The sequence below is a fragment of the Phocoena phocoena genome, chromosome 18, assembly GCF_963924675.1.
Source record: "Phocoena phocoena chromosome 18, mPhoPho1.1, whole genome shotgun sequence".
NCBI classification, from domain to species: Eukaryota; Metazoa; Chordata; class Mammalia; order Artiodactyla; family Phocoenidae; genus Phocoena; species Phocoena phocoena.
The window spans coordinates 541,271-558,043 of record NC_089236.1 but is presented as its reverse complement, the minus strand read 5'-3'; the positions used below and the strand labels follow the sequence as shown (position 1 = coordinate 558,043).

General features: G+C 40.8%; 1 protein-coding gene across 1 annotated transcript in view; it reads left to right on the top strand.

Moving 5' to 3' along the window:
• The first annotated feature begins 4,011 nt into the window (after nucleotides 1–4,011).
• Nucleotides 4,012–16,773, top strand: part of PSPC1 (paraspeckle component 1) — a 58,456-nt gene continuing 45,694 nt past the window's right edge. Inside the window, exons 1-2 of the mRNA XM_065896015.1 lie at nucleotides 4,012–4,523; nucleotides 10,397–10,698. Of these exons, the coding sequence (XP_065752087.1) occupies nucleotides 4,164–4,523; nucleotides 10,397–10,698 (662 nt within the window). The 5' untranslated portion in view covers nucleotides 4,012–4,163. The remainder of the gene's footprint in view (nucleotides 4,524–10,396; nucleotides 10,699–16,773) is intronic.

The window sequence follows — 16,773 nt, the reverse complement described above, 5'->3', positions numbered from 1 at the left end:
GGAACTAAGACCCCACAAGCCGCGTGGTATGGCCAAAAAAAAAAAAGTAAATGGATGATTTCAGGATACAAGGTTAATACACAAAAGTCAGTAATGTTTTTACACACCAGCAATGAATATGTGGACTTTGAAATTACAAACGCAATACCACTTACATTGCCACCCAAAACAAATGAATACTTAGAATACTTAGATATAAATGTAACAATTTATCTACAAGATCTATATGAGGAAAACTACAGATCTCTTATTTATTTATTTATTTTTTGCGGTACGCGGGCCTCTCACTGTTGTGGCCTCTCCCATTGCAGAGCACAGGCTCCGGACGCGCAGGCTCAGCGGCCATGGCTCACGGGCCCAGCCGCTCCGCGACATGTGGGATCTTCCCGGACCGGGGCACGAACCCGTGTCCCCTGCATCGGCAGGCGGACTCTCAACTACTGCGCACGGGCTTAGTTGCTCCACGGCATGTGGGATTTTCCCAGACCAGGGCTCGAACCTGTGTCCCCTGCATTGGCAGGTGGATTCTTAACCACTGCGTCACCAACGAAGCCCCAGATGCAGATATTTATAGCAGCTTTATTCATAATTGCCAAACCTGAAACAACCAAGTTGTCCTTCAGTAGGTGAATGGATAAACTGTTGTACATCCAGACAGTGTAATATTATTTAACACTAGAAAGAAGTGATCTATAAGATCAGGAAAAGACATAGAATACTTTATTTTTATTTTTATTAAAATTTATTTACTTATTTATTTATTTTTGGCTGTGTTGGCTCTTCATTTCTGTGCGTGGGCTTTCTCTAGTTGCGGCGAGCAGGGGCCACTCTTCATCGCGGTGCGCGGGCCTCTCACTGTCGCGGCTCTCTTGTTGTGGAGCACAAGCTCCAGACGCGCAGGCTCAGTAGTTGTGGCTTACGGGCCTAGTTGCTCCGCGGCATGTGGGATCTTCCCAGACCAGGGCTCGAACCCATGTCCCCTGCATTGGCAGGCAGATTCTCAACCACTGCACCACCAGGGAAGCCCTAGAATACTTTAAATGCATATTATTTAGTGAAAGAAGACAGACTGAAAAGGCTACATAGAAATAATCTGGAAAGGCAAAGCTATGGGGACAGTAAAGAAATCAGGGGTTAACAGGGGTTGGATGGGGAGAGTGATGAATAAGTGGAGAATAGAGGAGATTTAGGGCAGTGAAAATACTATGTGGGATACTACAATGCTGGATACACATCATTATACATTTTTTCAGACCCACAGAGTCTGTACACCACCAAGAGTGACCCTAATGTAAACTCGTGACTCTGGGCGATGATGACATGTCAGTGTAGGGTCAATAAGTGTAACAAACGTCCCATGTGGCGGGGATGTTGATAGTGGGGAGACTGTGCAGGTGTAGGGCAGGGAGTGCATGGGAAATCTCTATACCTTCCTATTAATTTTGCAGCGAACTGAAAACAGCTCCAAAAAGTAAAGTCTTAAAAAAAGAGATGATATTAATAGTATACACCTTAAATGACTGTTGTGATGATTGAGTGAGTGTAAAGCAATTCGAATAATTCCCAGCACATTTTGGTTCGTAACCACTGCGAGTGGGGTGTTACTGGCATCTACCGGGTAGAAGCCAGTGATGCTGCTAAACATCTCCTCACGATAAATGATTATTCGGCCCAAAATATCAATAGTGTTGAGGTTTAAAAAACCTGCTCCAATGCTTCTGAGGCACCCTGGTGTGGATGGTCTGACCTGGGGAATGAGTGTAGCAGAAGAGGAGAGGAGGACTTGGACTTGTGGTTCTCCAACGTTCTCAAGTGAAGATTCCCAGGAAAGACAGAGAGAGCGGCCGGTGGCTGTGAGAATATCAGGGAATATCGTAGTGCACAAGGTAGAACAGTGTTTCAGAAATGTAGGAGGGAAGCGATCGATAATAGTACTTGTATTTATGATGCCAGATTATTTTCCAAAGACTATACTTCAATTCATTTAACAGGCACAGTAACTCTGTAAAGAAGGTATTCTTCCCACATTACACATGAAAGAACTCAGGCCCAGATCGACAACATCAAATGCTGCTGGAAGATCTGTGATATGACTGCTGCATCTGGTCAAAGTGGAAGCTGTCGCCCATGGTGACAAGAGAGGTTTCAGAGGGATGGAATGTGGGATAGACATCTGATCAGTGTGGCTGAAGAAATCAAGGATGAGCAAATCGAGACAGAAAACAGACAACTCTTCTTTCCTTTCTTTCTTTCTTGACTAAAGAAATAGTAGCTAAAGAACGACATGCGGTGTAGAGAAGGTTTTTCCCTTTTCTTTCCTTTTTTTTTCCAAGAAGAAAGTTTTATCAACAGTTTCTTTTGCTGATGGAAATAGTTCAGTACAGATCAAGTAACTAATCACTTGGAAGGGGATTAGGTAACTATAGAAGCGAAGCACTTGAAACCTGCCATCCAGTGGTTTGGCCTAAGAGGGGATTTTTTTTTTTTTTTGCAGTACGCGGGCCTCTCACTGCTGTGGCCTCTCCTGTTGCGGAGCACAGGCTCCGGACGTGCAGGCTCAGCGGCCATGGCTCACGGGCCCAGCCGCTCCGCGGCATGTGGGATCCTCCCGGACCGGGGCACGAACCCGTGTCCCCTGCATCGGCAGGCGGACTCTCAACCACTGCGCCACCAGGGAAGCCCTAAGAGGGGATTTTTGACCATTCGTTCATTGTAACGGGAGGGAAGGCAGCGCATGTGGCTACATATGGAATTAGGTTGGTTGATTTGGTGTGGATAGTGAGCCAATTTTATTTACTGTGCCTTTTTTTTCGGTGAAATTAATAAATTTGACAATATCAGCTCTGAGTGAGGTGGGGAGGATCTCAGTTCCCCAACCAGGGATTGACCCCGGGGCCACGGCAATGAAAGCGTGGAGTCCTAAGCACTGGTCTGCCAGGGAAGTCCCAAGATGTACTTTTATCTTTCCAAAAATTTCTCTGTATCTCTACTTAGTCAACCCCTCCCTACCTCCCAGCTCCTGGCAACCACTGATCTGTGTTCTGTAGCTAGTTTTCCAGAATGTCATATATTCGGTATGTAGCCGTTGAGTCACATTATTGCATCTATCAGGAGTTTAGTCCTTTTTACTGCTGAATATATTCTATTACATGAATGTACCACCGTTAGACTATCCACCATTTGGACATTTGGGTTGTTTCCAGTTTTCGTTGATTACAGATAAAGCCGTATGAACATTTTCATACAGGTTTTTGAGTGAACACAAGTTTTCATTTCAGTTGGATGAATAGGAGAGGGATTGCTGTTCTAAATCAAGCATTTGTTTAAGTTCACGAGAAACTGAACGGTTTTGTAAAGTGACTGTGAATTCATTTCTTTTTAATACCCAATGAAGACCTACCACGTGCCAGGAGCGGTACTGGACAGAACTGAGTAGTTTGGCCGACTCAGATTATGGCTTGAAGATCTTAAAATATTTGCCATCTGGCGCTTTGAAGAAAACGTTTGATGACCCTGTCCTAGGGTGTGGTCCATAGGTGTTCACGGAGTCCTTCTCTGAGGTGAATAATCAACATCACAATTATTTTATAGAATTGGATTTTTCATTAGGAAATATAATAAAAGCTTGCTCTTGAAAAGGGCAGAAATGTGTTTTTACTTGTTTCAATTACTGGGAAATACCTCGTTATTCAATGCTATGTATAAATCTGCAAGTTTTCACTTTCTGCTGTCATTGAAAATTGAGCTGGCATGTAAGAGAATGTGGACATTTCCCGAATCACTGCGTTTTCACACACTGCTGCAACTTCCAACATCACTGTCTCCTACGGTGCTAGGGATCTGCCTTCCTCTCAGCCCTGGGAAGGCTGCGAACAGGGACGCGCGCACAACGGTGCGCATGCGCGCGCCACCAGGGTGCCGTGGGCGCAGCAGTACGCAGGCGCGTTGGCCCCGGCGCGGCTTCGGCGGAGGGGCGGGGCTTCGGCGGCGTCTCTCCTTCCCACCGCGGCTGTGGCGGCGCCATCTTGGGCGAGCGGCCGGGGCGTGAGTGCGGGCGGCGAGCTGGCGGCGTACCCGAGCGCGTCCTTCCCGACCCCGGTTCCGTGCGCGGACATCGACACGCAGGTCGAGCTCTAGGCCGGGTCCGGGGGGCACGCGCTGAGATGATGCTGAGAGGAAACCTGAAGCAAGTGCGCATCGAGAAGAACCCGGCGCGCCTCCGCGCTCTAGAGTCGGCGGCCGGCGAGGGCGAGCCGGCGGCCATGGCGCTCGCCCTTCCCGGCGAGCCGCCCGCGCCCGCCGTGCCCGCCGAGGACCGGCCGGCCGAGGAGGGCGGCTTCACCATCGACATCAAGAGCTTCCTCAAGCCGGGCGAGAAGACGTACACGCAGCGCTGCCGCCTCTTCGTGGGGAACCTGCCCACGGACATCACCGAGGACGACTTCAAGCGGCTGTTTGAGCGCTACGGCGAGCCCAGCGAGGTGTTCATCAACCGCGACCGCGGCTTCGGCTTCATCCGCCTGGTGAGGAGCGGCCGGGGGCGGGGCGCGGGGCCGCGAGGGCCGAGAGGTCATCCTTCCCTCTCCCTCCCTTCCTCTCCCTCCCTTCCTCTCCTCCCTTCCTCTCCCTCCCTTCCTCTCTTCCCTTCCTCTCCCTCCCTTCCTCTCCCTTCCTTCCTCTCCTCCCTTCCTTCCCCTCCTCCCTTCCTTCCCTCCCCTCCCCTCCCCTCCTCTCCTCTCCTCTCTCCTCCCCTCCCTCCCCTCTCTCCCCTCGTCTCCCTCCCCTCCCCTCCCCTCCTCTCCTCTCCCCTCTCCTTCCCTCCCTTTGCCTCCCCTCCCCTCCCTCCCGTCGTCTCCCTCCCTCCCTTCGTCTCCCCTCCCCTCGTATCCCCTCTCCTCCCCTCTCCTCAGCGCGTGCCTCGTGCTTCCCACGGGGACTTACTGCTATTTTATGTCCCGCTTATACATTGTGATACTAGAATAGCACATATTTTACCCCTTTTCAGTCTAAACCTTAATGGGTTTTCCGACATCATGTATAAACTATGCCTCCCTAATTATCTTTAAAAGAAATTTGAGCAGTGAGAGTTTACACTTACAGGACAAAAGAGCTACTTTATTAGGTTTTTCTATGTGCTTTGTGTTCACAGTGTTACTTATGCAGCATTAATGTAATTCGTGTTTAGATGGATTTTGTTTTCCCCAACAGAATATCTTTCTTAGAGGGAGGCCGCTTTATATAAATAAGTGGGTTTTGTGTCTTTTGTCTTTCTAGTTTGATCCTCAAATTTTATGTTCATTGCAGTTTCCCGAAGCTTTCCTTTTGGAACTTAAACTTTCAAAATCGAGTTCTCTGCGTGAGTAGACAAAGGCAAAATTTTAATATGTAGAGAAAACTGATTATAATTCAGTGACACTAGTATTAGGGAGAACATTTGAAGATCTAAATGGCTTCAAGAGAAGGGTTAGACATTTTCTTAAAATTCAAGTTTAATAATTGGCATTTTGAACATGAAATTATAAGTATGTTTAATTATCCTTTGGACATTAGAGAAACAGCCTTTCACTTGCTAAAATTATTTTTAACGTAAATCCAAAACTTATCTTAAAATAAAGGAAGTTAGGCTTTTAGGCTTCTACAATAACGTGTTATAGGCAACTTTTAGTAAACTTTCCAGAAGGGTGTTATTTAACATTTTAACCATCTTTGGCCTCTGGCACCATCTTGTTCTATTTTGAAGTTGATATTCTGGAGGAAGAATGGTAAGGCTGAATTTCCCTGTTCTGGAAGCCTTATACGTAAGCCAATAAACATTTCTTTTTTGATGTGGAAAAATCCTTTTCCTTCCTAATTTTAAAGCTACTAAAAATTCTTCCTTCCTCAGTGTGTCTGCACTGTCCAATAGAACAGCCACTGGTCGTATGTGAGTGTCCAGCACTTGCAATGTGGCTATTGCGGCTGAGGAGTTGACTCTTAAATTTTATTTATTCTTAATTAATTTATTTTTGTAATTTATTTATTTTTTTCTCAGTTTCCCCATGTTTATTTTTAATTCTTTTTCACACCCACTGTATTTTTATTCTTAATTTAAATAGCCACATGTGGTTTGTGGCTACTATATTGGAAAATACAGGTCCTCGCTTTTCTTTTCTTTAAAAAAGTTATCTGTGGGATTATGAAATGAGGAGGTGAGAAGGGCTGCTGTTGTCTGCTCCTTTGAGATATGCTCCTAGACTCCATCACCCTAAATTTTTGTGTAGGAATGTTAAAAATTTGTCAGTTGGAAATTAGAATTTAGTTTATGAGATTTACTTCTTGGATAATTTTACTGTTTAACCTGAACTCTGTGTTTAACAGGTATATTTAAGAGCTTTAAATATTTCTGAGTTATGTATTTTCTTCTACTTAGAAAAATCATAGTGCATACCTGATCTGAATATAAGTAATCGTATGGTGGCTGTAGTGTGTACTGGTGGTGTAGTGGCTCTAAAATAGTGGTATAATTTGATCTGATGTGTGTTTTTAGGAATTCTTTTTACTTGTTCAGTAGTTAATATTTAATCTATTTCTAGTTAATTGTAGTTTTCCAGTTAATTGATGAGGTGAGGCAACATTTTTGAGATGGTGTAGGGTCAGCATTCCTTGTATGTAATGGTGGGGAAAAGAATTTAAGTGGCAGCTACTCGTGAGGTTCTAACCCATATTGTTGAGTCCATGGTACATGAGCGATGAGAAACACTGTGTGTATTTTGGGCACATTTTGTGGAATTTTAGACCCAGACGCTGCTTTTTAGGTTTTGGATGGTTACTGACAATTTAGATTGGACAAATTTACTGAAAAGTTGTAGTTCATTTTAAAGCAAGCTTACTGTAGTTAAAACTGTCATTAGTTTGACTGGAACTTGGTTTCTGCTTTTATTTTCCCCTACTTTTAGCTTTAGTAAACCAGATTTCTGGAGCAGTGATTCACAAAAGTGTGGTTGGTCCCCGTCTAGTAACTTCAGATCTCTTCCTAGTGTAAGCAGAAGTCCACTTAAATGATCTTCCCTGCCATTCATAATACCAATGCTGACCCTAAACCATCTCAAAAATTGTTAACTGGGAATTTGTTAGAAAAGCAAATTCTAGGGCCCCACCCTTGATCTACTGAATCAGAAAATTTGGGGTTGGGGCCCAGCAATTTTGGGATTTAACCACCCTTCCATGTTATTCTGATACTTGTTAAAGTTTGAGAACCATTGTTCTAATTAAAGAATTAAAATCAACTGAATTTACTTTTAGTCAGTCACTGGGGACTAAACCCCCTCCTCTGGTGCTTTTTTATGTTTAATTATGACATGATATGTGCTTCTTATAGATCGTTATTAGATCTATAAGATATTAGAGGAGACGTAGCAGAATGTAACTGGCCTGCCCAGCATATAGTTTGAAGTCATCTTTTATTTCAGGGACATTCTCTTTTCTTTTTTTTCAGAGACATTCTGTTAATTACAATTCTAACATTAGCAGATCTTCCCTACCTTAGTACATTTAGTAAAGATGATCACTGTTAAACATTGTGTAATTTTTCCATAAAAATCAAATTGTACCATACACATTGTATTGTGCTTTGAGTTTTTTATTTAATGTAAACATCTTCAACATCTTTTCATGGCACTAGATTCTTTTTAAGGACCACATTGTATTTCACAGTATGAATGTACTGCAGGCTACTTAAGCAACTTTACTGAATGACTACAAGGATTTTTTCATTTTGTGTCAGTGTATTTCCTTATTAACTTATTAGTACTCTTGCGGTGGGGAATTTTCACCATTAGTAAACAGTGGGGGAAAAGATCTTGTGCTTTGGAAAGAGCTGTTGGAAAGTGAAAGTGGAGCCAGTGGAAATCATTAGGCCCTAGTTGAAGCAGTCTCTGTCTTGGGGTAGTCACTTCAGTTTCTTTTTGTTTTTTGTATTCCTTTCAGTTAAGAACCTGTAGTTTACGTTTTATGAACAGTGATGCAGAGATACCAGCTGGAAGGCTGTATTTATGGTGTATTGATGGAGATTGTGAATTTTGTATAGATAGAAATCAGCATTTGTGTGTGATCTTGGGCAAGGTACTTGAACCTTTATAATAAGCCTGTTTCCCCATATGCGAAGGGAGGATAGTAACAAAACCCACTTCGTTAGATTGTTGGTAAGGATAATGAAAGATAGTGCACACACACTTGTGTGTATATGTGTATATATGGGGGGAGGAATGAATGGCTGGCATGTAATAACCACTTAATAAAAGTTATCTTATTGTCATTATCGGGAGCTATGAAGTAAAGAAATCTGGTTCATTTCAAATACATAATTTTAATTGACTTTACAGTTACTTTGATGCACTGATGCACGTTTAGAGCAGTGGTTCTCAAATGGAGTGGTTTTGCTTCCCAGGGGACATTTGGCAATGTCTGGAGACATTTTTGGTTGTCAAACTGGGGAGTGGTTCTACTAGCATAAACATCCTACCGTGCACGGGACAGCCCTCCACGGTAAGAAGTATCTTGCCTCTAATGTCACTAGTGCTGAGGTTGGGGGAACCCTGATGTAGAACCATTTAAAACCATAAAAAGTATAAACTTTGAAGATGGACTGTGGCATTGAAAATTCCAGACAGCATAACCATTTTATTTGGCCAGAAAGTATTAAAAATTGAATTTGTTGCCAACAGTAAAAAAGTACTTGATTTAACATAAAAATGGAGATTTCTTGCTCATCCTGAAAAAAAGAAGATACGTGACATTGTCACTATGTCTGACTGAATCTGAGCAGGAGATGCCCTCTAGAAACACTTGACAGTTTTACAAAGTCCTCCAGGCTCTCTCTATTCCCCTGCCCGCAAACATACTATTATGAATAATTTCAGAGTATAAAAATGAACATTCATACACTCAATACCTAGATTCTATGGTTAAATTTTGCTGTATTTTTTTCACATATCTGTATTTCTTATCTCCATCCGTCCATCAGTCGATGACTCTTAAACACTTTAGCATGCTTATCATTAGCTAGAGTCCAATATTGTTTTTTAAGGTATTTGAAATCTACATATAATGAAATGCACAAATTTTAAGTGTATGGTTTCATGATTTTAGATCAAGATGTTATCATCACCCCATGAAATGTCCTCACGTTTCTTCCCATTCCCAGTTATATGTGTGACAGCATTTTAATTCAAGACTCTGTTACTAAAATCTGCCTCTCAGAGTTGCTGGATTACATGACATCTTAGCTGCAAAGGACATATCCCTTGTTAGATATTCGTGAAATGTTTGCTGGCACTACTACTACTGTTACTAAGTTAAGAGTGATAAACAAAATGGCTATTTTGAATATCTATCAAAAGGTTAGGTTCATTTGTCTTTGTAAAATTGGTTCTGTAGGTAGATTTTTGCCTAAGTGCTGTCATTTAAAGCTGTTGTGAACATTTTAGGGATTGAATAAAAAGCTATTGTGACCTTATTCATAAGAAAGTACATAGTACTTTTCTCACAAATGCGTATAAAGGCTCTTTCAGTTTTTGCTGGGAAATTTTCACAGCACAAAAAGAACATACTTGTAGTAAGTTTACCAGTTTGTTGTTTTAGATGCCTGTTTTATACCAGCTTTGAATTCTTCAAGAAGGAAGTTCTCTTAACTTGTAGTTTCAGCAATGAACATATTTTCTAGTTTATAATAAGTGCATGTGCACTTTTCTGTATAATGGAGAGAACTCTTTTTTGGGGAGAGAACTCTTACAGCCCATGAATGTGTGTTTGCTTCTCTCACTGTAATGGTGAGAAATGTGTGGCCCATGAAAGTATTTCAGAAGAGGTGATTAATAACACCTGATAGTAGTTTTCTTACAGATAATATAAAAGAAATGGAAATAAAAATGGAAAGGGATTTGTCTGGCATTGGAGAGGTGGTATGCTTTATTAAGATACAAATATCAGAAACATGGAGTGTGTAGAGAATTAATATATTTTCAGTAATAGTTTCTAGTAACTGGTAATCGGTCTCAAAAAGTAATTATGTGTTTCTTTTAATACATGTAGGAGATTGATAAAAGATATTACTTTGAATATTTAATAGTTGGCAATTTGTTTATGAGTAGATCATCTTTAAGTGATGACTTTTTTTTTTTTAAGTGATGACTTTTTACACGACATTGAGGTTGGAACTTTCTACTTAAAATGTTTAAAATTAATTATCTTTAAAATATTAATAAAATGCATGTGATACCATCATTGAATGACGCAAAAACAGAATGACCTTATCAGTCATTTTCTAAAGCTGCCCAGCTCTCCTCCCTAGAAACAAACCACTATTTAAAATTTTTTGTTACTGTAATTTTTAAAAGGTGATTTTTTTCTTCCTAAAAAGGAGTCCAGAACACTGGCTGAAATTGCAAAAGCAGAGCTGGATGGCACCATTTTGAAGAGCAGACCTCTCCGAATTCGTTTTGCTACACATGGAGCAGCCTTAACTGTCAAGAACCTCTCTCCGGTTGTCTCCAATGAGCTTCTAGAGCAAGCATTTTCCCAGTTTGGTCCAGTAGAGAAAGCTGTGGTTGTCGTGGATGACCGTGGTAGAGCTACGGGAAAAGGCTTTGTGGAATTTGCAGCAAAACCTCCTGCACGAAAGGCTCTGGAGAGATGTGGTGATGGGGCATTCTTGCTAACAACGTGAGTTTAAATGTCTTGTCATTCTTCTATACAGTTACACATGGGCTTCTCTCTGTTCTCACTTCTTTCTTTGCAGTGCATTCTGTATGTTGTCTTGGCATGTGGTAAGTAGGTGTTGAATAAATACTCAGTGAATACAAATAGGGTATATTTATGTACCGTCAGGAGTCTTACTTTATTCAGACTTCAGTGTACTGATCCGTTCTACATGAATCTCAGGAATGTTTTGTACTACAATTTTTGTTCAATTTACTGAACGTCTATTGTGTGCAAAGCAAAATGTTACATTTAATGAATGAATGACATTTTGGTCAACTTTGAAGTATAATTTACATATGTTAAAATGCACCCAATTTTGCATGTAGAGCTCAATGAGTTTTTTTCTTTTTTTTCAATGAGTTTTTAAAAATGTATGTATGTAGTCATGTAACCTACTACCACAGTCAAGATATAGAACATTTCCAGCATTCAACAAAAGTTCCTTTGTGTCCTTTTGCAGTTACTCCCCACCTCTTATCTCTGCCTAGACCGCTCTTGATCTTTCTGTTATTATAAATTAGTTTTGTCTTTTCTTGTATTTCATAGAAATGAAATTATATAGTGTGTATTCTTTCATGTCTGATTTCTTTTGCTTAGCGTGTTTTTGAGATTTCATCCATATCATTGTACCAGTATTTTGTTCCCTTTTATGGCCGAGTTACAACTTTGTCCGGTGACATGTGGGTGGATGTTCAAGTTGCTTCCAACTACTGGCCATTGTGAATAAAGCTGTTATGAACATCTGTGTACAAAGCTTCTTGTGAACATTATGCTTTCATGTGGCTTGGGTAATACTTAGGAGGAAATGACCATATGTTCAGCTTTATAGGAAACTGCCAAACTGTTTTCAGAATGTTTGTACCTATTTACATTCCCACCAGCAATGGATGAGAGAGTTCTAGTTGATCATGTCCTTAACAGCACTTCGTATTTTCAGCCTTTTAGATATTGTAGTGAGTGTAGTGGTGTCTCATTGTGGTTTAGATTTTATTTTCCTAATGACCAATGATGAGCATCTTTTCATGTGCTTTTTGGCTCTTTTTATGTGTTTTGTGAAATGTCTGTTGACATTTTTGGCCTGTTTTTTAATTGACTTGTTTGTCTTACATTATTAACAGATCTGGGTACAGGTCTGTATTAAGACTATTTCTCCCAGTCTGTGGTTTGCTTTCTAATTTTTTAAATAGTGGTTTTCAAAGGCAGAAGTTTTTATATTTGGTGAAGTCCAGTTTATCAATTTATTTTCTTTCATGCTTTGTTCTTTTTGAATCCTTGTATGATATCTTTGCCTTTCCTCAGGTAGCAAAGCTTTCTCATGTTTTCTTGAGAAATTTTATAGCTTTTTATTTAAACCTGTGATTCGTATTGAGTATGATGGGAGGTAACAGTTTATTTATTTAACATAGATATCTGGGTGTTCTGGCACCATTAATTGAAAAGATTATGATTTCCCCTTTGGAAATCATAGAAAACTGGATTTTGGAGTTTTGGAAAACTGGAAAAAAAATCTGTACTCTTTTTTCTGTTTAATTGATCAGTATGTCTATTACACCAGTACTATACTTTCTTAATTGCCTTACCCTAAGCTTTGAAGTCAGATAGTATCATCCAGCTTTATTCTTTTTGCAAAATTGTTCTGGTTATTATCATTTCCTTGTATATCCTTACTGGTTTTAAAATCAGCTTGTCAATTAAAAAGGATTCTGCTAGGCCTTTTTTTTTTTTTAAACATCTTTATTGGAGTATAATTGCTTTACAGTGGTGTGTTAGTTTCTGTTTATAATCTGCTGGGCTTTTGATTGGAATTGCTTTGAGTTTACAGATCATTCTGGGGAACATTAACATCTTCTATCAACCTTTTCCAATCCACGAATGTGATGTATCTCTCCATTTACTTAAAAATATTTTAAAGTAATTATGATGGTCATTAAACCTGTTGCCATATTAACATGTCTTTCCTTTCAGTTTGCCCACAAGAAAGCTCTGGATATGCATTCTTACTTAGTCTTCAGACTGAATTTGGTGTAAAAGTTCCTTAGTTGATTACTGAATTGATTTCTTTTATCTGATACTGTGCCCACCTCTGGCACTTGTGCTGTTGACTGGGATCGTTCAAATATTTTAGGATTTGGGGAATTGGATACAAAGACAATGTAAAAAAATTGTTTCCTGGCCCCAAGGAGCTTCGTTTGGTGATTTGTAAAGCATTTTTCAGTTTGTTTTTGACAGTTAAGCGTTTGTGTTAAAGCTGTTTTATAGCAGATGTAGCATGAATTACAGCTCTGCCAACTTGTTCTCTCAGGGACTTGGCTCTTGTTCCCTTTGCTTAGAGATGCTCTCTTTCCAGATCATCATGGGCCTTGCTCTTGCATTTTATTCACATTTTGCTAAGATGTTATCTTCTCAGGGAAGCTGACTGTTTTATCTTAAAATAGGCTGATGCTTTATTCTCCAATTTATTTTTCTCCATAGCACTTAGTGTTAAGTTGCATGTCTTTCTCTGCGGTAGAATATAAGCTCCACTAGCGCAGGGACTTTGTCTGGCTTAACACTATAATCCTAACATTTGTATTCTAATATTTCTTGGCCACATAGTAAGCTTGTAATAGTTATTTAAAGAGTGAAGGAAGGCAAGGACTAAAGCAGTAGGCAAGGTGTGTGGTTAGTATGTTTTTTCCACTGCAGGCTTTGATTAATTGCTGTTTTTTAAAGTCATAGCCAGGCATTGGTAAATATTTAATTCTTACGGGTAGCTTTTAGAATAATTTATAACAATTTTGAGGGAATGGGCAAGGTGTTGAACATTTTATGTGTCTTATTTCATGGATTTCCAGAACAACACTGGTTATTATTTGTTCCATTTTTCAGGTGAGAAAATTGGCCCAGAGATGTTAAGTAGTTTGCTTAAGATTGCACAGCAGATAAATGGTAGAGTTTAGTCTGATGCCAAATCCCTTGCTTCTTTTTTTTTCTTTTAAGTAAACTTATTTATTTATGGCTGCATTGGGTCTTCGTTGGGGCGCACGGGCTTTCTTTAGTTGCGGCGAGCCGGGGCTACTCTTCATTGTGGTGCGTGGGCTTCTCTTTGCTGTGGCTTCTCTTCTTGCGGAGTAGAGGCTCTAGGCGCGTGGGCTCAGTAGTTGTGGCACACAGGCCTAGTTGCTCTGCGGCATGTGGGATCTTATCTTCCAGACCGTGGATCAAACCCACGTTCCCTGCATCAGCAGGTGGATTCGTAACCACTGTGCCACAAGGGAAGTCTCTCCCTTGCCTTTTTTTTTTTTTTTTTGCGGTGTTCGGGCCTCTCAGTGCTGTGGCCTCTCCCGTTGCGGAGCACAGGCTCCGGACGTGCAGGCTCAGCGGCCATGGCTCACCGGCCCAGCCGCTCCGCGGCATGTGGGATCCTCCTGGACTGGGGCATGAACCCGTGTCCCCTGCATCGGCAGGCGGACTCTTCAACCACTGCGCCACCAGGGAAGCCCTCCCTTGGTTCTTATACTGTGCTGCAGGTGGAGTGTTTTCTTCTTTCTGTAGACTCTCCTTACTCAGGTCCTTTGTTGTTAAACATTCTCATGGAGCTCAGGATGCTCTTCTCCCTGCTGTTTGAATAGTTGGTCTCAGCTGAAGGGTCGCTTTATGGAGAGGATTTTCTGGACTGCGTTATCTAAAGTGGCGCCTCTGTTATTCTTTCTGACAGCATCGTTTTTTCTTCTTAGGTCTTAAAATGGTTCTTTTGTTTACTCATTTTTTTGGAGGGGGTGGGTCTCTTAGAAGACTTTCAGGGATTGTTTATCATTGTATCCCTAGCCCCAACTGCAGTCTTGGTACCTGTTAGGTAATCAAATATTTACTGATGGACTGACTGTATCTCAGATATCTGAGGTAATACAAGTGATTTATAGGAGTGGTATCACAGGGATTTAGTTTCTAAATGTAGACATCTTGTGTAATCAAAATTTCTCTTGAAAATACCTTTAAATTGTCATAAAATGTTGTATACCACACATGCCTTTAGGTAAATGACCTTGTACACAGTATATATAATGATTACCACACAGTAAGCAAAAGTATGTGTAAATTATATGTCTATGCTGTTTTGAAATTACAAAAGAGGCAGAAAAATAGAAAAAAGGGGAAATTAAAAAGCTTCACCTATGATAATAAAGGTATGTCCACATCTTTAAACATTAGAATCACACCTAGAGCAGCAGAGGTGCTCATGCCTGGAGCTCACAGGAATTGAGGAGGCATAATGATAGGTGCTCACTTTTCAAATTTTTTTCCCTTTCCCTTTTTTTTTTTGGTTTGTTTTTTTAAAGATCATTTCAGGTTAACTTCAATGAAGATACAGTGGTCTGTTCTTACTATTTTCCAACTGATACCCTAAAGATGATGTTGGAGTTGCTTCCTTAGAAGGAGGAAAAAGTGTATGTTTTAATTTCAGTTTAGAGAAAGATATTTTCCCTTTAAAACAATCCTTTAATGTTAATATAAATGTTATCTACACTCACTGATTGTTAGCATTTTGTCATAGTTTTTTCACTATATGTACAAATTTGTTTTTTTCTTTGCTAATTCATTTAAGAGTCAGCAGTGGATAACATACTTGACCCCTGATTACAGTACTTGGCATGTATCTTCTATGAATAAAGCCACAATATAATTGTCACACTGAGGAAACAATGTTTATCCAATATTTAATATTGAATATTAAAGTTTAATTTTAATTGAATATTATGTTTCCCCATTGCCTAGTAATGTGTTTTATAACTTATTTTTTGCAATCAAAGATCACACATTGAATTTATTTACATCTGTTATTTCCTTTTATCTGTTTTAGCTCCCCAAATGACAAAAATGTCAGTGTTATGACATTGGCATTATTATTTTTTTAAATTTTATTTATTTGTTTTTGGCTGCGTTGGGTCTTCGTTGTTGCCTGTGGGCTTTCTCTAGTTGCGGCGAGCAGGGGCTACTGTTTGTTGTGGTGCGCAGGCTTCTCATTGTGGTGGCTTCTTTTGTTGCGGAGCACAGGTTCTAGGCATGTGGACTTAAGTAGTTGTGGCATGTGGGCTCAGTAGTTGTGGCTCGCAGGCAGGCCCTAGAGCGCAGGCTCAGTAGTTGTGGCATGCGGGCTCAGTAATTGTGGCTCACAGGCTCAGTAGTTGGGGTGCAAGGGCCTAGTTGCTCCGTGGCACGTGGGATCTTCCCAGACCAGGACTCGATCCCATGTCCCCTGCATTGGTAGGTGGATTCTTAACCACTGTGCCACAGGGGAAGCCCCAGTACATTTTCCTCTTGAGGTCTCTTCTGATTTTTCTCTGGGGTGGTGGTGGCCTTGTGGTGTTGAAGTGGAGGGTGCAGGTTTCAGTCGTTGCTGGCCTCGGTTCAGGTGTAGTTCTTACCTGGCTCTATTACTCTTCGAATGTTTGTGGCCCTGCCAAGGCTTCCAGTGGTTAAGTGGTCCATATAGTGCATCTTCTTCATTTTGTCCCTGGGCCCCTTTGGGTGCTCTTAGAATACTAGATCGTCCTATGGGCTGGGTGGGTTCAGGAATTCTTGGCTGCTTTCTCACACCTCACTGGGTTATGTGTACTCTTGGAGGCTGTGTTTACTTATTCTTTCTTATGTTTCTGTTTTTACATGTTGGATACAAGATCTCACCCTGGAAAATGAGGCCTGTGAATCCCTTTTCTTTTGGGTTCCCACGCATTTTATCTGAGGTTTCTAATCTCACTGTCTTCATCACCCCAAGGTATTCCACATCTGCTTCTAATTCATTTTCTCTCTAAAATGTCTTCATTAGCCCAGGAATAACTTTATAAATAACGGATTTATATCTTTCCTTTCCCTACAGTGGAGGATTTAGTCTCTTAATCTCTGGACCTTTATTTATTTGTAAAGGGAAGCATTCTGAACTAGGGAAGCATTCTGAACTGCGGAAGCCCCTTCACCTCTCTAGCTCGTCTCTTAACACCTCAAAAATTAACCGTGACTTTTTTCTCTCTGAAGCATCTCTGTTCAGAAGGCAGTATA